The sequence below is a fragment of the Pezoporus flaviventris genome, unplaced genomic scaffold, assembly GCF_033815535.1.
Source record: "Pezoporus flaviventris isolate CSIRO_AGI_PZ_B2104156 unplaced genomic scaffold, CSIRO_AGI_Pfla_v1 ptg000083l, whole genome shotgun sequence".
Classification (NCBI taxonomy): Eukaryota; Metazoa; Chordata; class Aves; order Psittaciformes; family Psittacidae; genus Pezoporus; species Pezoporus flaviventris.
In genome coordinates, this window is record NW_026892631.1 from 7514335 (window position 1) to 7531802 (window position 17468).

Here is a 17468-nt window from a genome sequence, read left to right on the forward strand (position 1 = left end):
CATGCTCTTTGCAGAGCTTGTTTTTAAAAGAGTGAGGATCTCCTCTTCATAACAGGCATCCTAGACCTCAGACATCATCATCTACAAAACTCGTCCTTTAGCCAGTAATTCAGGCAAGATTCTCCACATAAAACTACCAAAAAGCTGAAAGGTCAAACAATCTCATTTCGCATGTAGGCTTGCAGAGGGAAATTTTTTATGTAATATTATCTTCTTGATCAAGATAACCACCTCCAGGCCTTGGGGGTGTTACAGGAAGCAGCTCTTCTGCAAAAAGGACTGCTCAGTCAGGGCTCCCATAGCCAGCGTAGCCCACGTTGAATACGAGTTCAGGACATTCTTCTTGGCTTGGGGGGAGGAGGGGCTAGGATTCTGTGGCACATATTTACACTGAATAGCCAGCTTTTTGGCAAGTTTTAAAAGCATACATATTTTCTGCACCCCTTCTTTAGCATAAATTTTACTTAGTATTTCAGAAGGGCTTGAAAGAACTTCCATCATCAGCAATGGTAATAACCTGTACGCCAAAAAGCTGTAGCAATGTAGACAAATCTATATAGCTGCATAAAGCGTAAAAGACCGAAAAGAGCAAGGGAGAGGAAGTGGGAAACAAACCTTCTCTCACCGTGGAGTGACCTGAAAGCCTACTGCAATGTTGTTATCTTCAGAGAACTCAGTGCAAGCACTAGACTATTGTCTTTAATTTGTATTGAACCCAGCAGCACTGCCATTTCATGATTTGGGAAATTTGGACGCAATTTCTGAAGGCTTAGCATTGCCAAAATTATTTTCACAGCCTGGTAGACAGCACAGCTGTTTAGGAGCAGTATGTGACAAGTTGCAAAGAAAGGAGGATAAAGGCATTTACATTAGACCAGGTTCTCCAATCACCTGCTGTTAATCTGCCCATATACCTTTGACACAAAAAGTCTCAAAGAAGAGCTCTTAGTTTTAAGTTCCTTTTCTTTTCCCTCTCTGTAAAGAGCCTGCTTTCCCAACAGTAACAGAAAGACAGCGGCTGCATTTGCCATTGTCTACTCCAACAGGTCACGTTAGGAACACCTATTTGTTGTTGACAGTATTTGGAACAGAACATTATTTCTGCATGAAGAGTTCACAGCCCACTGGCAAGGTCATTACAATTAGCTCTTGCACATTTATATTCAAGAAGTTAAAGCATTAATACTTGTTTCATTTGTAAAAATTTGCATTTTCAGAAAATACCGTTCTGTGCTTCTTAAAGCTTTGTGTCTTAGTAACAGAAATAAGAACTCTCACTGCCATTGATAGACACCTTGTAATATAGAGAAGAGCACATAATGCAGCAACAACAATAATGGGCTCAATATAAAACAACAGGAACAAATATTAAATGAAATTGAAACAATTTCAATTTCCATTGCTGGAACAAGAAATCTTCTTTATGATCACGACTAATTTGGTTCAGTTTTGCATAGCATGAATAACCTACTTTGGCAAGCAAATGAAATATCAATAGATTAAATGATATTACAAATCATCAATGAATATGCCGGGCTAGTTGATCTACTTGTAATTTAGTTAATTGCATTATAAGTTTATAAGGATGGATGAACTGCCAAGTGATTCTTTTTGTACATGGAAGTATATTTCAGTGCATTTATTAAACCACTGAGGTAACACCAGAAATTAGTATCATTACTTTCCATCAAATGCTTCAGACTAGACTGTTCACACATTATTGGAGAAAACAGCAAATGAAAAAGCAAATGTACATAGCAACAGCAGCCACATCTCACAAAGGAATAGAGGAAGCCAGAGGCCAGTGAAGAGATACAGAAATAAAACAGACAAGAGTTTTAGACAGGTTTTTTTAACTCCAAGGAAGCTGATTTTTATGTATGCTCTAATATCAATAGCATCTTTTGAGAAGATGAAATAATAACACAGGAAAAACATGATTTCTAATGGACTCTGACATTTGGGAAGGCCATATGGAAGAGAACACCAGCGAGACCAGTTGAAAGTATGGATGTCAATTCAAAGAAACAGCTCTTAAAAGCAGGTCTTAGTGGGCTAACAAAAACCTTATGAAGTTCAATGAGGACAAGTGTAAGGTCTTGCACCTAGGTAAACACAACCCAAGAGCGCAGCACAGGCTGGGGAGCAGCTCTGTGGAAAGGGACCTGAGAGTCCTGGTGGACACAAGCCTGATGAGTGAGCAGCATTCAGCTGTGGCCAAGAAAGCCAACAGGGTGCTGGGGAACGTCAACAAGGGCATCACCGGCAGAGATAAAGATGTCACTGTGCCGGTCTACTCAGTGCTTGTCATACACACCTGGAATGCTTTATCCAGTTTTGGTCCCTGCTGTACAAACAAGATGCGGACGGGCTGCAGAGGGTCCAAAGAAGAGATGACCTGAGGACTAGGAAGCTGTGTGAGGAAAGGCTGAGAGAGCTGACCTTGTTCAGCCTGGGGAAAAGGCAGCTCAGGGCAGCTCTTATCACTATGTGCCAGTATCTAAAGGGTGGCTATGAAGATGAAGACTCCCTTTTTAGGGAAGAAAAGAGCAGGGGTGATGGCCACAAGTTACTCCTGGGAAGATTCCGATTGGACACAAGAGGAAAATTCTTCCCAATGAGAACAATTAGCCATTGGAATTATTTGCCCAGGAAAGTGGTGGACACTTTTAAGGCTCATCTGGACAGGATGCTAGGACATCTTGTCTAGACTGAGCTTTTGCCAAGAAAGGTTGGACCAGATGATCCTTGAAGTCCCTTCCAACCTGGGATTTTAGGATTCTAAATATGTGTGAAATGATGCACACGCAGCAAAAATTAATCCACAAACGCTGAGCTGGGTAGGATTATTTTCTTTAGTGTGTGTGATGGCAATTTCCTGTTAAATAGAAAGCACAGTTAGCCCAATATCAAAATTAGGATGGCTGCAGTTCAGCCTGGAGGATACAGCATAGCTAGAATGCCTGGAATAGGATGGGATACTGAAGTAGTGAAGCCACCAACTCTTAGAAAAGTTTGTGACTACTTATTGTTAAATCCAAACCACCAGCAGCATTCCTCAGCTTTTCCTTTTGTAAGATTGCAGTATTTCAACTTTTTATTTCAATTTATAAACAATTAAAATGCTAAAAATACATTCACTTTTTAACAGATACGCCAAAAGAATTCTGAGTGGATTTGTAAATTTTTGTACTTCTGCTGTGTAAAGAAAGCGGGTGAAAACTTTGGGCATTGAAATAGTGCTTCTATCAGTAAGAGAAGCAAAAGGAGAATGCAACCCCTGTAGGTAACTGTATATAAAAACATGCTTGAGGATGCTCCTCCTCAAAAACAGCTCGTGTGTCTTCAAATATTTATTAAAAAAATAATAATTCTGGCTGTACTTCAATTTCCCACACCACAGGAAGAAAATAGGGAGAGGGAAGAGACAGCACAGATTTTGTAATACCTACGGGGTTGAACAAAGGAAACGTCTTCTCTTCAGCAAGCACAAGGAACACGAGCATAAGGCAAGTTTCACTTTCACCTGCTTTCTCATGCCCTTTCGAGGCTACTCAGCCCATAAAAGCATCAAGCACAGTGGCAAGAATTGCCCTTTACCGAACTACCTTGGTCAGTGAATGTCTTGAGCTGTAGCCATGCTAACTATCTGAGTTATGCTGAAAGCAGGACAGAGAATCTGCTCACGAAATACATGAAAGGAAATTGGCTGTGCAACTGAAAATGTTGGCAGGCTTGAGCTGCACTGCCTCTGCTGTTAAGGCTCGTTTATCTTCACGGGTTATCCGCTAGAACTGCACCCGAGTACGCTGTGGTAATTTTCTCTGCTAGGAAAAATTACGCAGTCCTTGCAATCCAAACACAGTGCGATTTTCATTCATTTATTTGTCTTCAATTTGTACTTTACCCATCTAATTACAGCAATAATTAAGCTGGGGAATGTAAGTGTTTCCACAGGTACACACTCCAATCCACTGAAAGGGTACCAGAGGTTATGCATGGAACACAGCTCTATAATAATGCCCTTTCTATGTTAACCAGCCAAATTCTGCACCCAAAAGGAAATACACAGCGTAAAACCTCTCCCATACTTTAATGGCAACTGTCTGCATGCCCGGGCAACTGGCATGCTGTGCAGGCTCTGCAACACAATCTGTGTCATTACCTTCATACCAAATTCCCTGTGTATTTGCAAAAGAATTGCATGTATGTGATTTATCTTTCCAGGATTAGCTTGGATTTCAGCCTCTGAAATCTGGTAACCCTACAATTACTCAAGCAGGCTGCAAATTCTATATTACTGTTACACATTTGTATTTCACCTAATCTGAACCCTGATTAAACAGAATTATTGATATAATTATCGCGAAGTGTAACTTTGAATTTGCTTTGTTGCTAGGGCTAAAATAACACAGGAATGAATTAACCATAACTGTTTGTACCAGTAAAGTGAATGGAGTGTTCTAGTATAACAGAGATATGTCACCATATGAAATACTGACATAAAATAGAAAGGAGTAAGCTACAGGAAACCGTTGCAACTGAATACAAAGGAATGGCTAAAATGTGTGGGCTTGAACTCCCCCAAAATCCAAGAAGAATTATCATGATAGATGCTGTGCCATATTTAAGGGAAGCTGACTGAGCAAAATATAGTAGAACTCATTAAAAACAGGGGGGTTGGAGCTAGATAATATTTAAGGTTCCTTCCAATCCAAACCAGAGATTGAGGACCTGTGTATATTAGACCAGTTTGAGCACGATGCTTTCTACATACTACTGTACTGAATATGTCAGGCTTGTTATTCTTTTACTAGCCACGTTTCCTGGTTGTGAATTACAGATCACCTTTTAACACCATTCACCTTCCTCACTTCAAACCCCAGTATGCTTTTTCATGCTCTTCAGGGTTTTTTTTCCGATGGAATTCAAGGTTAGAAAATGCACCAGCTATGGAAACAGTTTCACTTCAAAAGGGTAAAAGCAAAAGCAGAATTTTCAAAGTGAGGAAAACAAAGGAATGTTGGATTTTATAGGTTATCCTCCCTGATGAGCTGCCTCTGTGACTGCAGTTAAGTGTGTTTAGTGAAATAACACTGCCCTCTAGTGTCTTCAGCTACGCATATTGTTCAACCTTTTCCCTTTTCTTAAATAAAAGGGACATATCAAATCACCACATTCATTTTGAAAGAGATGCAGAATAAAGACTGTGTTAACTCACTTATCAGCTCATAACAGGCTGATTTTTCCTGCCTATGTCTAATTAAGGTGCTGAGAATAAAACCCACAGATTAAACACATGTACCTACATACACGTACGTGTAAGTAGTACTTATCATTGCAAAAAATGTCAAGGAAGAGTTGGATGATTTCTTTACAGCTTCAAAAATGACGATTAAATATTACACTGTATCAATGAGCATCGACCATATTTTGAAGGATGCAAAAATGAGACACAGCATGAAACAAATTTCGAACACAATTTTAAGACTGGCCCATGAGCCATGCAAAAAGCTTTCATTTCTAAACCAAGCATTTCTGCTAAAGAATCTCTTATTGAAGATTATGAAATATCAAGATATGTCTTTCTTACAAAGCTAATAGCACCTTCAAGTGAAGCAAATGTTAAATATCACAAAATCCAAAATAATTACCAAGGTCAGCTCATTATCTCTGACTCAGAGGTAGTTAAAAGAAAATCCAACAAGGAATAAGCTCTTGATGGAATATTAACATCTACTTTGAACATTCGGAGACTTTTGAGATACTGAATTTTCTTTGACTATTATGAAATTTTGATTTTCCTAACAAGAACTTTTATGAGGAATGTTTAAATACAGGAGTTTTTCACATGCCTAGAGCAAATTTTTCCTTATGTCTGATGAAGTTTTAGCAGTATTATAAAAGCATACTTACAGATCCTTTCAAAGAGGTATCTTCCTCTTATGCAACTTAGCTTTTCAGTAACCCATTCTTAAAACTATTACTAAATTACTATTACTTCCTTTAAAACTATACATATGTATCAGTTTGGTTTATAAAAAATGGATCTTAAAAATCTAGCTGGATCTACAGAATGTAGGTTTAGACCTATAAAAAGAAGTTTATCCCACCTGCATTTGAAATTACAAGCTATTACCTATTTAGATATGTTTATGGATCAGTACATTTGATGACTGATTCCTCGGAGGGCTGCCATGTAAGATCACTTTACTTACAAGATATTTTACGATATCAAAATACTGCAGAGTCTTTATCTTCCCAACAAAAGGTACATTATATGTTGAATACTGTGCAGGGGACAGGTCAAAATGTTCCCCTAAGAGAGATCATCAGTTCTGCAAACCCTTTGCAGTCATACTGTAAAGCTTGGGCTGTGGTTTCTGCATGCCACTTATATAGCTTATGTTCATGTAAAAATCAAGCCTTTTTCATAGACATTTTAGAGCTCCTTTATTCCCCCAATTACCTTTTGGTGTATATTGGCCACTCTGCATTCTTACCAATTCCTACTTTCTTTCCTGTGGCATTTTCACACATTTAAAGTACCTAATTGTGCAGAACTACCACTACAGTGGCATTGTCAGGCTAACATAAATATGTCTCCTCTTGTGATCATGTAAACTGTTACTAAATACTATTTCATATGGTATTACAAAATTATATTGTACTTTACATACATGATTTATTCACGTTATCATTCTGTAACAACCCTCACTGTAGGTCATAAAGGAATTACTGTACTTACTTTTGAGATCTAAATTTCTGGCTCCTGCTGTGCTCTGTGTTGTGATTTTAGTGTCGATCTTTACAGTATGGAGATTGTTGGTATCCCTTGATATCATCACATTATGCCACTGGTTGTCATTCAGAGGTTTATTGGAACTTCCTTTGATGAGGTTTGCACCATTTCCCAAGTCAAACACATAGTGTAAATACCTGGGCAAAGAGAAAAAATTGGAAAAGTTTCCTTTTTCTTTACATAGCAAGGGGGCACTACTTAACAGGTCTAATATCTCCTATTTCCTTGAACGCCTCAGTAGTGCTGGTAAAACCAGAAGACAACAACCAATACCAGATGTGGAAACAACCTTAATTCAGAGAAATCACCATTTGTTTAGATGAGCTGAGCTGCGGTCCCAAGCTTCTGGAAAGTAACAAGCACTCCATGTACCAACGCATGCATACATACGTAGAGAGAGAACAAGAAGGAGGCTATGAATAATACTTCTTTGTGGCAAACACTATAGAAGTGATACCTATTATTTACTTTCATATTGTTCAGGCATCTAGCTTCATCTGGAAGAAAAAGTCACAATAAAGCATAAAGTTTAACATGAAGAAACAGTTATCAACCATATATGCCCAGTCATATAAAGATGTATATCCTAAACTCTCCCTTGCATTTCTCCTGTTCATACATTTTGAATAGACTGGGTTTGTCATGATGCTAAGCCATACATACCCTTTTACTAATTCAACCACAATGAAATCATTTCCATCGCCACTGTTATAAAGTATCAATCCATCCAGAGAGGTTGTTTTGAACTGGAAAAAAAGGTGCATAGATGTGTATGCTTGTAGTGTTGCCAAAGCAACATAACTTGCTTTTGTTTTAAAGGTTACAGGGTCTGCTATGATGTTCCTGAACCCAAATCTTGCATTTAGCTCACAATAATCGATGTCTCCATTTTTACACAAGTCAATGTATGCCATGCCATTAAATGTAAGGCTCTGGAGATGCCCAATGAAATTAGAAGGCACAGAAGACAGGTAGCGCCGTTCTGTTATTATTCCTGTTTCTATGTTGTGGAATTCCAGTCGTGTGTGATCACCAGCCATTTGACCTTTAAACAGTAACAAGAAAACACATGTTAGCATCTGAAAAGGGAGGTCAAAAGGCATATCATGTGATTACGTATCTGCATCAATTTCACACTTTTCAGAATGTACAAGATCAATTCTTGACTCCAAAGAGGATTCTTCTAATTCATTCAAACATCCAGGAGCCTTTCCACTGAGGTCAGTATATTTGGTTAAGGCCAACAGCTCAAAACATACCAGCTCACAGTATCAAACCACCAAATCCCTCACTTTGGTTACGATTAACCAGACCCATGGTTGTACTATAAGCAACTGCAATTAATTAACCCCACATGAAGAACACAAAGGCAAATTTCAGAGTTAAAATCACCTCATCACTATTTGGGAGATATTTTTTCATGTGTTTTGCTTAGAAGTGCATCATTCAGCAAGAGGAAGGAAGGATTCCTGTTTAAGCTGTTTCATATACCTTAATGCTGGGCCTGCTGCAAACCCCTGTGCTGCAAGGCTGATCTGTTGCTTGAAATCACCTAACTTTGTACCATGGGAACAAATTGTGGGGATAAACTGTGTGAAATGGGGAAAAGCCTAAGAGATGGATGAAGCAAAAAGCCTGCAGTGACAGTGTATGTCAGTGTCTTGTAATCCTGAAAACAGCAAGGGACTTGCTTGCATCAGAAAGGTAGCCAAACCCAAGCCCCACAGCTAACTTTGAATCTTTCTTTTTCATGCAAAGACTCCTGCACAGCAGAAAGCCTAAAATTTGCTGACTATACAACTAATCTGAAGGAAAAAATCAGCACTGCCAGGGTACACTGCATACAATGCAGCTAAGTTTTTAAGCTACTTACTAAATACCTGACCCAGCACATCAAAATTGTGTCCACTGAAGAGTTCCCTTTTCTAACAGACCTTCAGGTTTTTTTCCATGCTTATTTTAAGGAAGTAGGGCAGTACTATCACAAGGCTGATTCATGGTCACATTGTGTGGGTATGATGACAAAACAGCTTGTTATTATTAATCAATTTTACCACTTAATCTGCCTTTTGCAAATCATGGCGTAGATTTCCCAATTCCTTTACTGTTTTGCCTCTCAGGGAATACAAAGAAGGTGAACAGCAGACCTAGCCAAGCTGGAATGAATACTGGCATAAAACTGCCAGTATTTATTATAAAATATGCCAATAATACAAGTTCCCACAGTGGCAGTGCAAAGCTCACCATAGTTCTGTTGGTCCTCTGAATGCATTATTCCAAGACGAGAGCGTGAGCTGGACATCTTAAGCAGTGGTGCAAAAACCCCTAAGGCAGGTTTAAACAGCTGTACCTTCATCAGGTTTATGAACAACTGTCTGTGTACGTGTGTGAGAGCAGGAGAAAGATAAGGGCAAGATAAATGTAGTTATTAGGGCTTTCCACTGGGAGATGGATTCACTAACAGGTTAAGTCACAGCACTGAGATATAAATACATGTATAGCAGTGAAGTTAGAGCAAAAATAGGTCTGCAAGCTTTAACGCCATTCAGACCATGCACACAAATTGCTCTAATACTTTATGATAAATATTTATAAGCAGTTTACGTAGCTTCAGGATGTGTCTATGTAAGAACTAATTCTACTGGAGATGGACTTCTGACAAGGGCCTGTAGGGGCAGGAGAAGGGTGAATGGCTTTAAACTGACAGAGGGGAGATTTAGGTTAGACATAAGGAAGAAATCCTTCCCTGTGAGGGTGCTGAGGCCCTGGCCCAGGGTGCCCAGAGAAGCTGTGGGTGCTCCATCCCTGGCAGTGTTCAAGGCCAGGTTGGACAGGGCTTGGAGCAACCTGGTCTAGTGGAAGGTGTCCCTGCCAGTGGCAGGGGTTGGAACTGGATAAGCTTAAAGGTCCTTCCAAACCAAACCAGTCTGGGATTCTGTGATATTAATATCACTGAACACCCTCAGCATTTGCAATCTGCAGTCATACAACCAAACACTACAAGAGACTCCTTCAAACCCAAGGAGAGCCACCCTGACATTCTTGTTTCTAAACACCAGTTATGAAGACACTGCTTCCCCTGATGTGCAAGCAAAGGTGGGTTCTTCCATGTGGTACTGTGTCAGGGAGCTGTTTTGAAAAATGCCAAATCTGTAACTTTCTGCAAGGCCAAGAGCTATGTAATGGATCACATACAGAGAACTGAAGATCCTGCTTTAGAGAGGAACATTATGTATTCTAGCCTTATATCACTTAAGATGGCATTGCATAAATGTCATGGCAAAAATCCACAAAGCTTTGGCCTGTAGCACAGTATCCTCACTAAATTAAATGTACTTCTTTCTTGAGCATAGTTACAAGAAAGTTCCAGACTCTGGGCTCACATCCCAACTCTCTAACAGTTCAGTTGTACAAACATGCTAACAGGACTTGAGGCTTCACACAATGTTCCAGTTATTTGCAACTACAGCAACGAAAAACAACAAAAGAGAGAGAATGCAGCCTGAGCCTAAGAGGTTGGGTTTGGGTTTGGTTTTCATTTGTTTGGTTTGGGTTTTTTTTAGCACTGGTCAGGTTGGTGAATAGAATGCATTACCTGGCACTATGGGACATCATAATCAAAAGATTTTCTGTTCAACCTCACTTGCCAGAATTTCAAGTGTTTGGTATATTTTACATGAGACATTAGGAAGAAGTTCTTCCCTCTGAGGGTGGTGAGGCGCTGGCACAGGGTGCCCAGAGATGCTGTGGCTGCCCCATCCCTGGCAGTGTTCAAGGCCAGGTTGGACAGGACTTGGAGCAACCTGGTCTGGTGGAAGGTGTCCCTGCCCATGGTACGGGGTTGGAACTGGTTGAGCTTTATGGTTCCTTCCAACCTAAACCATTTTGATTCGTATCTGTAAGCCAGGTATCCTTTCCGTTACCCAGCTGTAGTGACCTCCTTTAGTCCACTTTTATTTTCTATACATATCCAGAAAACAGGATCCATCAGGGCTGTATTTAAATTCCTCTGTGCTGAATAAATTTTCCAAAACCACCTGTATGCCATCCAATGAAAGCTACTTATGATTCTGAAAGATATTATTTATCCATGTATAAATTAGGCGTTCAAAGATACCTAAGCTCAATCGATGGCGACTGCAGGTGGTATTTCATAACCTGCAAAAAATGTCAAGTCAGGCTCAGTTTTTAATGGCTTCCCCTCCAGCTTAAGCTTTCTGGACCTTTTTTCTTTTCCATATTGGAAACGGAATCAAAAAAGGAAAACACAGTGCGCGGTGAGAGAACCTGCAATTTCTGGAAGTCCATTTTTTCCTCATGCTCCCTATAAATTTGTAACAACCTTTCACACGAATAACCACCAGGTTATATTTTAATCACATTTCTTATTGTTGGGACATCTGTAGAAAAGCTCTAAGCAGTTCAGAGCAAGAGCACTCCAATTTGTTACAGCAGCTCTTCTACTACCCCTCCAGGAAATCCAAAGCTACTGCAGATTAAATCGCATTGTGTACATTTGACACTTAAGCTCATGAAGGCTTTGGCAACATACTGTGTTGCAATTAAAGAAAAAAGTCTTGGCACTACATGACAATAAAGATTTTCCATGTTGAAAATTTAATATTCTTGGGACTAACAGCTGATTTCCCATGTTACCAGGCTTTCAAGTTCCCTCCAGCTCCTTCTCTCATGCCAGTTCCCTCCTCGCTGATGGTGGAGGCCACAGACTGGCTACACAGATTTCTGCAGGGAGTTTTTTATCCTCCAAAATACTGGGATAACTTTCTCCCCTTGCACGAAGCACATTAAACATCTGTGGCCTATGCAAATGTAGGTAACTGCCAGCTGAAAGAACTGAGAGGGATTTTGAGTCAACTGGTCACCTTCTTATACAGATACTGGCATGGGGAAGAACACAAGTTTTGGACCAGAAAGCTGGACCCACAGGCAACACTTTTGCTTGGTCGGGAGGCAACTGAAGGTACTCACTGGCTTTAACAGCTAGAATAGAATAGTTCAGTTGGAAGGGACCTACAATCACCTAGCACAACTGCCTGAGCACTTCACAGGTAAAGCATGTTTCAAGAGCATTATCCAAATGCCTCGAACACTGACAAGCCTGGGGCATCAACAGCCTTTCCAGGAGGAGAGTCTCAGCTATTTACTGAGCCCATATTTGACAACAATTAGCTACCTGCAACAGAGAGTGATAACAATTTACAGACCTGTATTCTTTACTTATTACTCCACCTGACTAGACTCTGTTTGATAGAAACCTCCTGTTTGTATTCTAACCCTTCACACATATTTTGAGCTGAGCAGCTGGGACTGAACCCAAAGGTGGTAACAGTACTTTTTTGTAACTTGCAGTATTTCTAAATAAGAAATCTGCCACAGCAAGCCCAAGAAACGTGCATTTGGTTAGAGATGCTTTATAAGCAGCTCCCCCTAACTAGAAAACATCTCAAAGGAGCCTTATTATTTAAGCTGCAGTTGAAGCAGCAGGCTAATATTTTTCAGTATAGTTCCTCCAATACCATATACTTCCACAAAAAACCTAACTGGTTTAGGTCATGATCCAAGGCATCATCAAATATACAGACTAAATTTTTGCTTCACCTCTGGAAGAGCTATTGATCATTTCTGATGGTAGAAAATGTGTCTTTGCAACTATATGAATACACAGAAATTATTTTTCTACCAGTGACATGGTGTTAAGGGTTGTGCTGAAGTGAAAAGGGACTACTAACAAAGGGGCTTTCAAGACCCCATTAAAATTGCTATCATTTTAACACAGCTTAGAACTAATGATAAAAGCTATTTAATACTATATGAAAACAAATGGAAATACTAAAGAGCTAACACAAAATCAGGCATATTGCATTGTGCAAGGAATCAAGGCCAGAAGCCAGGCCTGCTGCCATTAACAACATATATATAGACCTTGTCTTTAACAGAACAAAATTAAAGTCTTCTCTACTATAATTTCTGATAATATATACATAGGAATAGATTTCTAACATCTGCTAGCATTCGTGCCATGTTTATTCTCCCATTTCAACTGCTATTTGAGAAAAACATGTTGCCTAGCATTTAATTATGGAGGGCAGCTGATGCAAAATTTAAAACACAATAGAATATCCCTCAAACATTTATTAAACGCTTTCTCACAGCAATGTCTTAGAGTTGAAGCTTAGAATAATGCTGCCAAAAGCATTTTACTTGCCTTCTCATTAGTGATGTATCAAATCACTTCTCTCCAATTACTGTATAAAAACATTCATTTAAGTCAGCATGAAGGTTTTCATTCATTCCAATAGCAATGTTAGAGTAACATGAACATCAAGTGTAATAATGCACTTGTAGTACCAGGATTTCAAGATGCAGAAAACAGATTTTGTATCTTAACCAAGTAAAGAAAAAAAATAAGCATCTGCTGCTTTCAGACAAAGGCATTTTACTTCTGTCATGTTTTGGTTTGTGCTTCCCCCCAGTAACACAGAGTCCCAACGCCACGCTACCTGTCACGGCCTGCTGGTCATCCACCATTAACTTTAAACTCTTTCCTCGCCGAACCACCCGCACTGTGTGCCACTCATTATCATTGAGGTTATAGCCAGCAAAAAGGGTTTCTGGACCTTTGCCTGTAGGATATGCCAAACAGTCATTATGCAATCTTTACATCAGTTTACATGTGAACCTCACAAAGAGAAAGAGAAATACAGAGAAACTGGCTGGGCAAAAGTTAAAACTCACCAAAAGTGACATCAAGCAAGAAAATTATGAAGTATAAGCAAGCCTCAAAATACAAAGCTACTATCTTAAAACTATCTTCTATTGCATATTTAACTATAGAAATGTATTGTATATGCACGTTTAAGGAACCGGGTTGTCATAAATAGGCACAGTCAACATAGATTTAGTTACGCACTTCCCAGTCATATATAAATCCTGTTTAAAAAATGGGACTACTTCAACCAGAAGAACTTCAGCATGTGCTTACAAGGTTGGATTTTTGTTCCCCCATTAAAAATTGGTTGGGGGAAAGGTGCAAGTGGTAAATGTGTGTGCGTGTGTCTTAGATTTTTCTTCATCTCTGTCAGCTTCTCAGCCTTTGCTTATTAGGACTTCTCCGATCAACTATTAATTTATCATACAGGTGACCCATTAACATTCAGATGCAGTGCTGTCTGATGTCAGCAGATCTTCAAACCATGTTCTCCTTTTTCATGTAATGGATACCTTTTACTGTAATCTGCTATTTTTGTTAGCAGTACAACAAACACTTTTGAAGCAAATACAATTCTACATATAGCACAAAGTACTTGCAATAACTGCAGTATTCACAAATCTAAGAAACAAGGTATCTTTAATATCTAGGGAAAAAATCTCGGAAGAAAATTATTATGGAAATAGTCCCTTACACTGTTTAACAAGAAGAGAAAGCAAGCAAGAAAACTCCTGACTATGAACTATCACTGACAGGACTGACCAAACACTGAACCATTCAACACTTATGTGCTCAAACCCATGCAGTGACTCTCCAAAATATAAAGCTAACCTACAACTACAAAATACACTCTTGCAAAATAGAGACCTCCCTGAACTCTTTTTTAGGCAGAATAAAGGCTGCTGATAACTAAATGGAAGAGGTAATTAAGTAGCATTTGGCATAAAACCATCAGGGTTACAGTGAGACAGACCATTCCTTCCACCGCACCCTTCCGCATGACTGCACCCCATGTGCCAGCCTTCTTTTCACAGGGATATGCCACCGGGTTTGAAACTCTGCCACATTTCTTTTTGGATTCTTTTCCACCCAGTACAAGCTGACTGTGATGGATGAGGTCTGTTAATAACTGAGTACTATACAGCATTTTCTAAAATCAAAACCTCTCCGGCTTCAGGACTGCACAGAGAAAAAGTCACTAATAGCTTGCTGTAGCTGTTCAGCATATTGGACTATTTTCCTCTCAGATTTTTTCCATTTTCTTATCAGCATTTTTCTTAATTGCTACTGGTTTATTGCCCTGCTTTTATATGCAATCTTTGCTATTTTGAGCATGTCAGGGGAGATCCAGGAATAAAAATACTAGCTACAGCAAAGACAGTGAGATCCCAATGACATCATGTTGCTTTCCCTATGCCTCAGTATTGATGCTAGCCTAGAAAAGGTGTGCTAACTCAGCAGAAGGAGACATATATGTGCTCACGGGTGCCAACTACCTGAATTGTTCTGTTCCTTACCTGTTTACTTTCTTTGACAAGAGAGATGAGGTTTGCATAACACTTAAGTGAAGAGAGCCTACAAGGATGCCAGAAAGGGACTCTTGATAAGGAACTGTAGTGATAAGACAAGGGGGAATAGGTTCAAACTTTAACAAGGTAGATTCAGGTCAGATACAAAGGAGAAATTCTTCTGTGAGGGTGGTGAGGCACGAGCACAGGTTGCCCAGAGAAGCCCTGGCAGTGTTTAAGTCCAGGTTGGATGGGGCTTGGAGCAGCCTGGTCGAGTGGAAGGTGTCCCTTCCTGCCCATGGCAGGGGGTTAGAACTGGATGAGCTTTAAGGTCCTTCCAGCCCAAACTATTCTGTGATTCTGTTATCTTTGGATATGGTGATATAGATGCAGTGAATAATGCTCTTTAAGCAATTTTTACTATTCTATATTCCATTAGGTGATTTAATGGAAGCAATTTCTAACCAGATTCTGGAGACAAGGGAAGGATTTACAAGATCTACGTAAGTAGCATGAATACAAATCTTAGTGAATCAACAGATCTGCCTAGAAACACATCACTTATTATTGTTTTAAATGTTACAATTTGCTAGTCCCACTCCCTTATCCCACACCAGATGTCTAAGAAACCTAAAATCACATGGAATTTTCATTAGCTCTCACATTAATAGCCCTCTGTAGTGTCCCATTCATGTAAAGGTACCTCAGTGTACATAAATATCAAGTCCAACTTGGCTGCTCACATTTATACAGGCAAACATGTCTATTATCTTTTAATGGTCAGGGGGAATCCTGCCTGACCAACCTGGTGGCCTTCTATGATGGGGCTACAGAACTGATGGACGGGGTAGAGCAGTTGATGTCATCTACCTGGACTTGTGTAAAGCATTCGACGCTGTCCCACACAACATCCTTGCCTCTAAATTGGAGAGACATCAATTTGATGGATGGACCACTCAGTGGATAAAGAACTGGCTGGATGGCTGCATGCAAAGAGTTGTGGTCAATGGCTCAATGTCCACCTGGAGATCAGTAACGAGTGGTGTCCCTCAGGGATCGGTGTTGGGGCCGGTCTTGTTCAACATCTTTGTCGCTGACATGGACAGTGGGATTGAGTGCGCCCTCAGCAAGTTTGCCGATGACACCAAGCTGTGTGGTTCGGTTGATACCCTGGAGGGAAGGAATACCATCCAGAGGGACCTCGACACGCTTGTGAGGTGGGCTGATGCCAACCTCATGAAGTTGAACCAAGCCAAGTGCAAGGTCCTACACCTGGGTCGGAGCAATCCCAGGCACAGCTACAGGTTGGGCAGAGAAGAGATTCAGAGCAGCCCTGCAGAGAAAGACTTGGGGGTGCTGGTTGATGAGAAAATGAACATGAACCAGCTTCAGTGTGTGCTTGCAGGCCAGAAAGCCAACTGTATCCTGGGCTGCATCAAAAGGAGCGTGACCAGCAGGTCGAAGGAGGAGATCCTGCCCCTTTACTCTGCTCTTGTGAGACCTCACTTGGAGTATTGTGTGCAGTTCTGGTGTCCTCAACATAAAAAGGACATGGAACTGTTTGAACAAGTCCAGAGAAGGGCCACGAGGATGATCAGGGGGCTGGAGCACCTCCTGTATGAAGACAGGCTGAGAAAGTTGGGGCTGTTCAGCCTGGAGAAGAGAAGGCTGCTTGGAGACCTCATAGCAGCCTTCCAGTATCTGAAGGGGGCCTATAGGGGTGCTGGGGAGGGACTCTTCATTAGGGACTGTAGTGATAGGACAAGGGGTAATGGGTTAAAACTTAAACAGGGGAAGTTTAGATTGGATATAAGGAGGAAATTCTTTTCTGTTAGGGTGGTGAGGCACTGGAACAGGTTGCCCAGGGAGGTTGTGAATGCTCCATCCCTGGCAGTGTTCAAGGCCAGGTTGGACGAGGCCTTGGGTGACACGGTTTAGTGCGAGGTGTCCCTGCCCATGGCAGTGGGGTTGGAACTAGATGATCTTAAGGTTCTTTCCAACCCTAACTATTCTATGATTCTATGACTTGTAATCGCTTCTTGTAAAATGAAACATATGTTTCCCTATGAATCTTTCCTTTGCAAGACTATTTTGACTAAAAAAAATCAGGTCAGAACTACCTGTAATATGCCTTTGTTCACATTGCACACAGTCCAAAACTGGATTAAGGGGACCTGTGGTGAAAGGGCTATGAAAAAGATGAACCTGGGTATAATGCGCCATGGGACAATGCATGGAAAGTAGTCTTAGCCTTGTAGAAACTAGCTACCTTGCATGGAAAAGAGGCTTTTCCTTCCTGAAACCAATCTCTAACAGGGAAGAGGGGTTTTGTGTTGTCATAGAGAACACAAGGAACTACAGAACAGCAGGATCCAGTGTCTAGATATTGTGTATGGGCCTGTCACATCCCGTTGCCTCTCTGCAAAAT

At 40.4% G+C, this 17468-nt stretch overlaps 1 protein-coding gene across 23 annotated transcripts in view; it reads right to left on the reverse strand.

Annotated features, from left to right (window-relative positions):
• Positions 1–17468, reverse strand: part of NRXN1 (neurexin 1) — a 680000-nt gene that overhangs the window by 363480 nt on the left and 299052 nt on the right. For all 23 annotated transcript variants that reach the window (XM_061475305.1, XM_061475304.1, XM_061475274.1 and 20 more), the window contains 3 exons: positions 13324–13446; positions 7466–7847; positions 6749–6939 (listed from right to left, as the gene is read on the reverse strand). In XM_061475305.1, coding sequence (XP_061331289.1) covers positions 6749–6939; positions 7466–7847; positions 13324–13446 — 696 coding nt within the window. The remainder of the gene's footprint in view (positions 1–6748; positions 6940–7465; positions 7848–13323; positions 13447–17468) is intronic.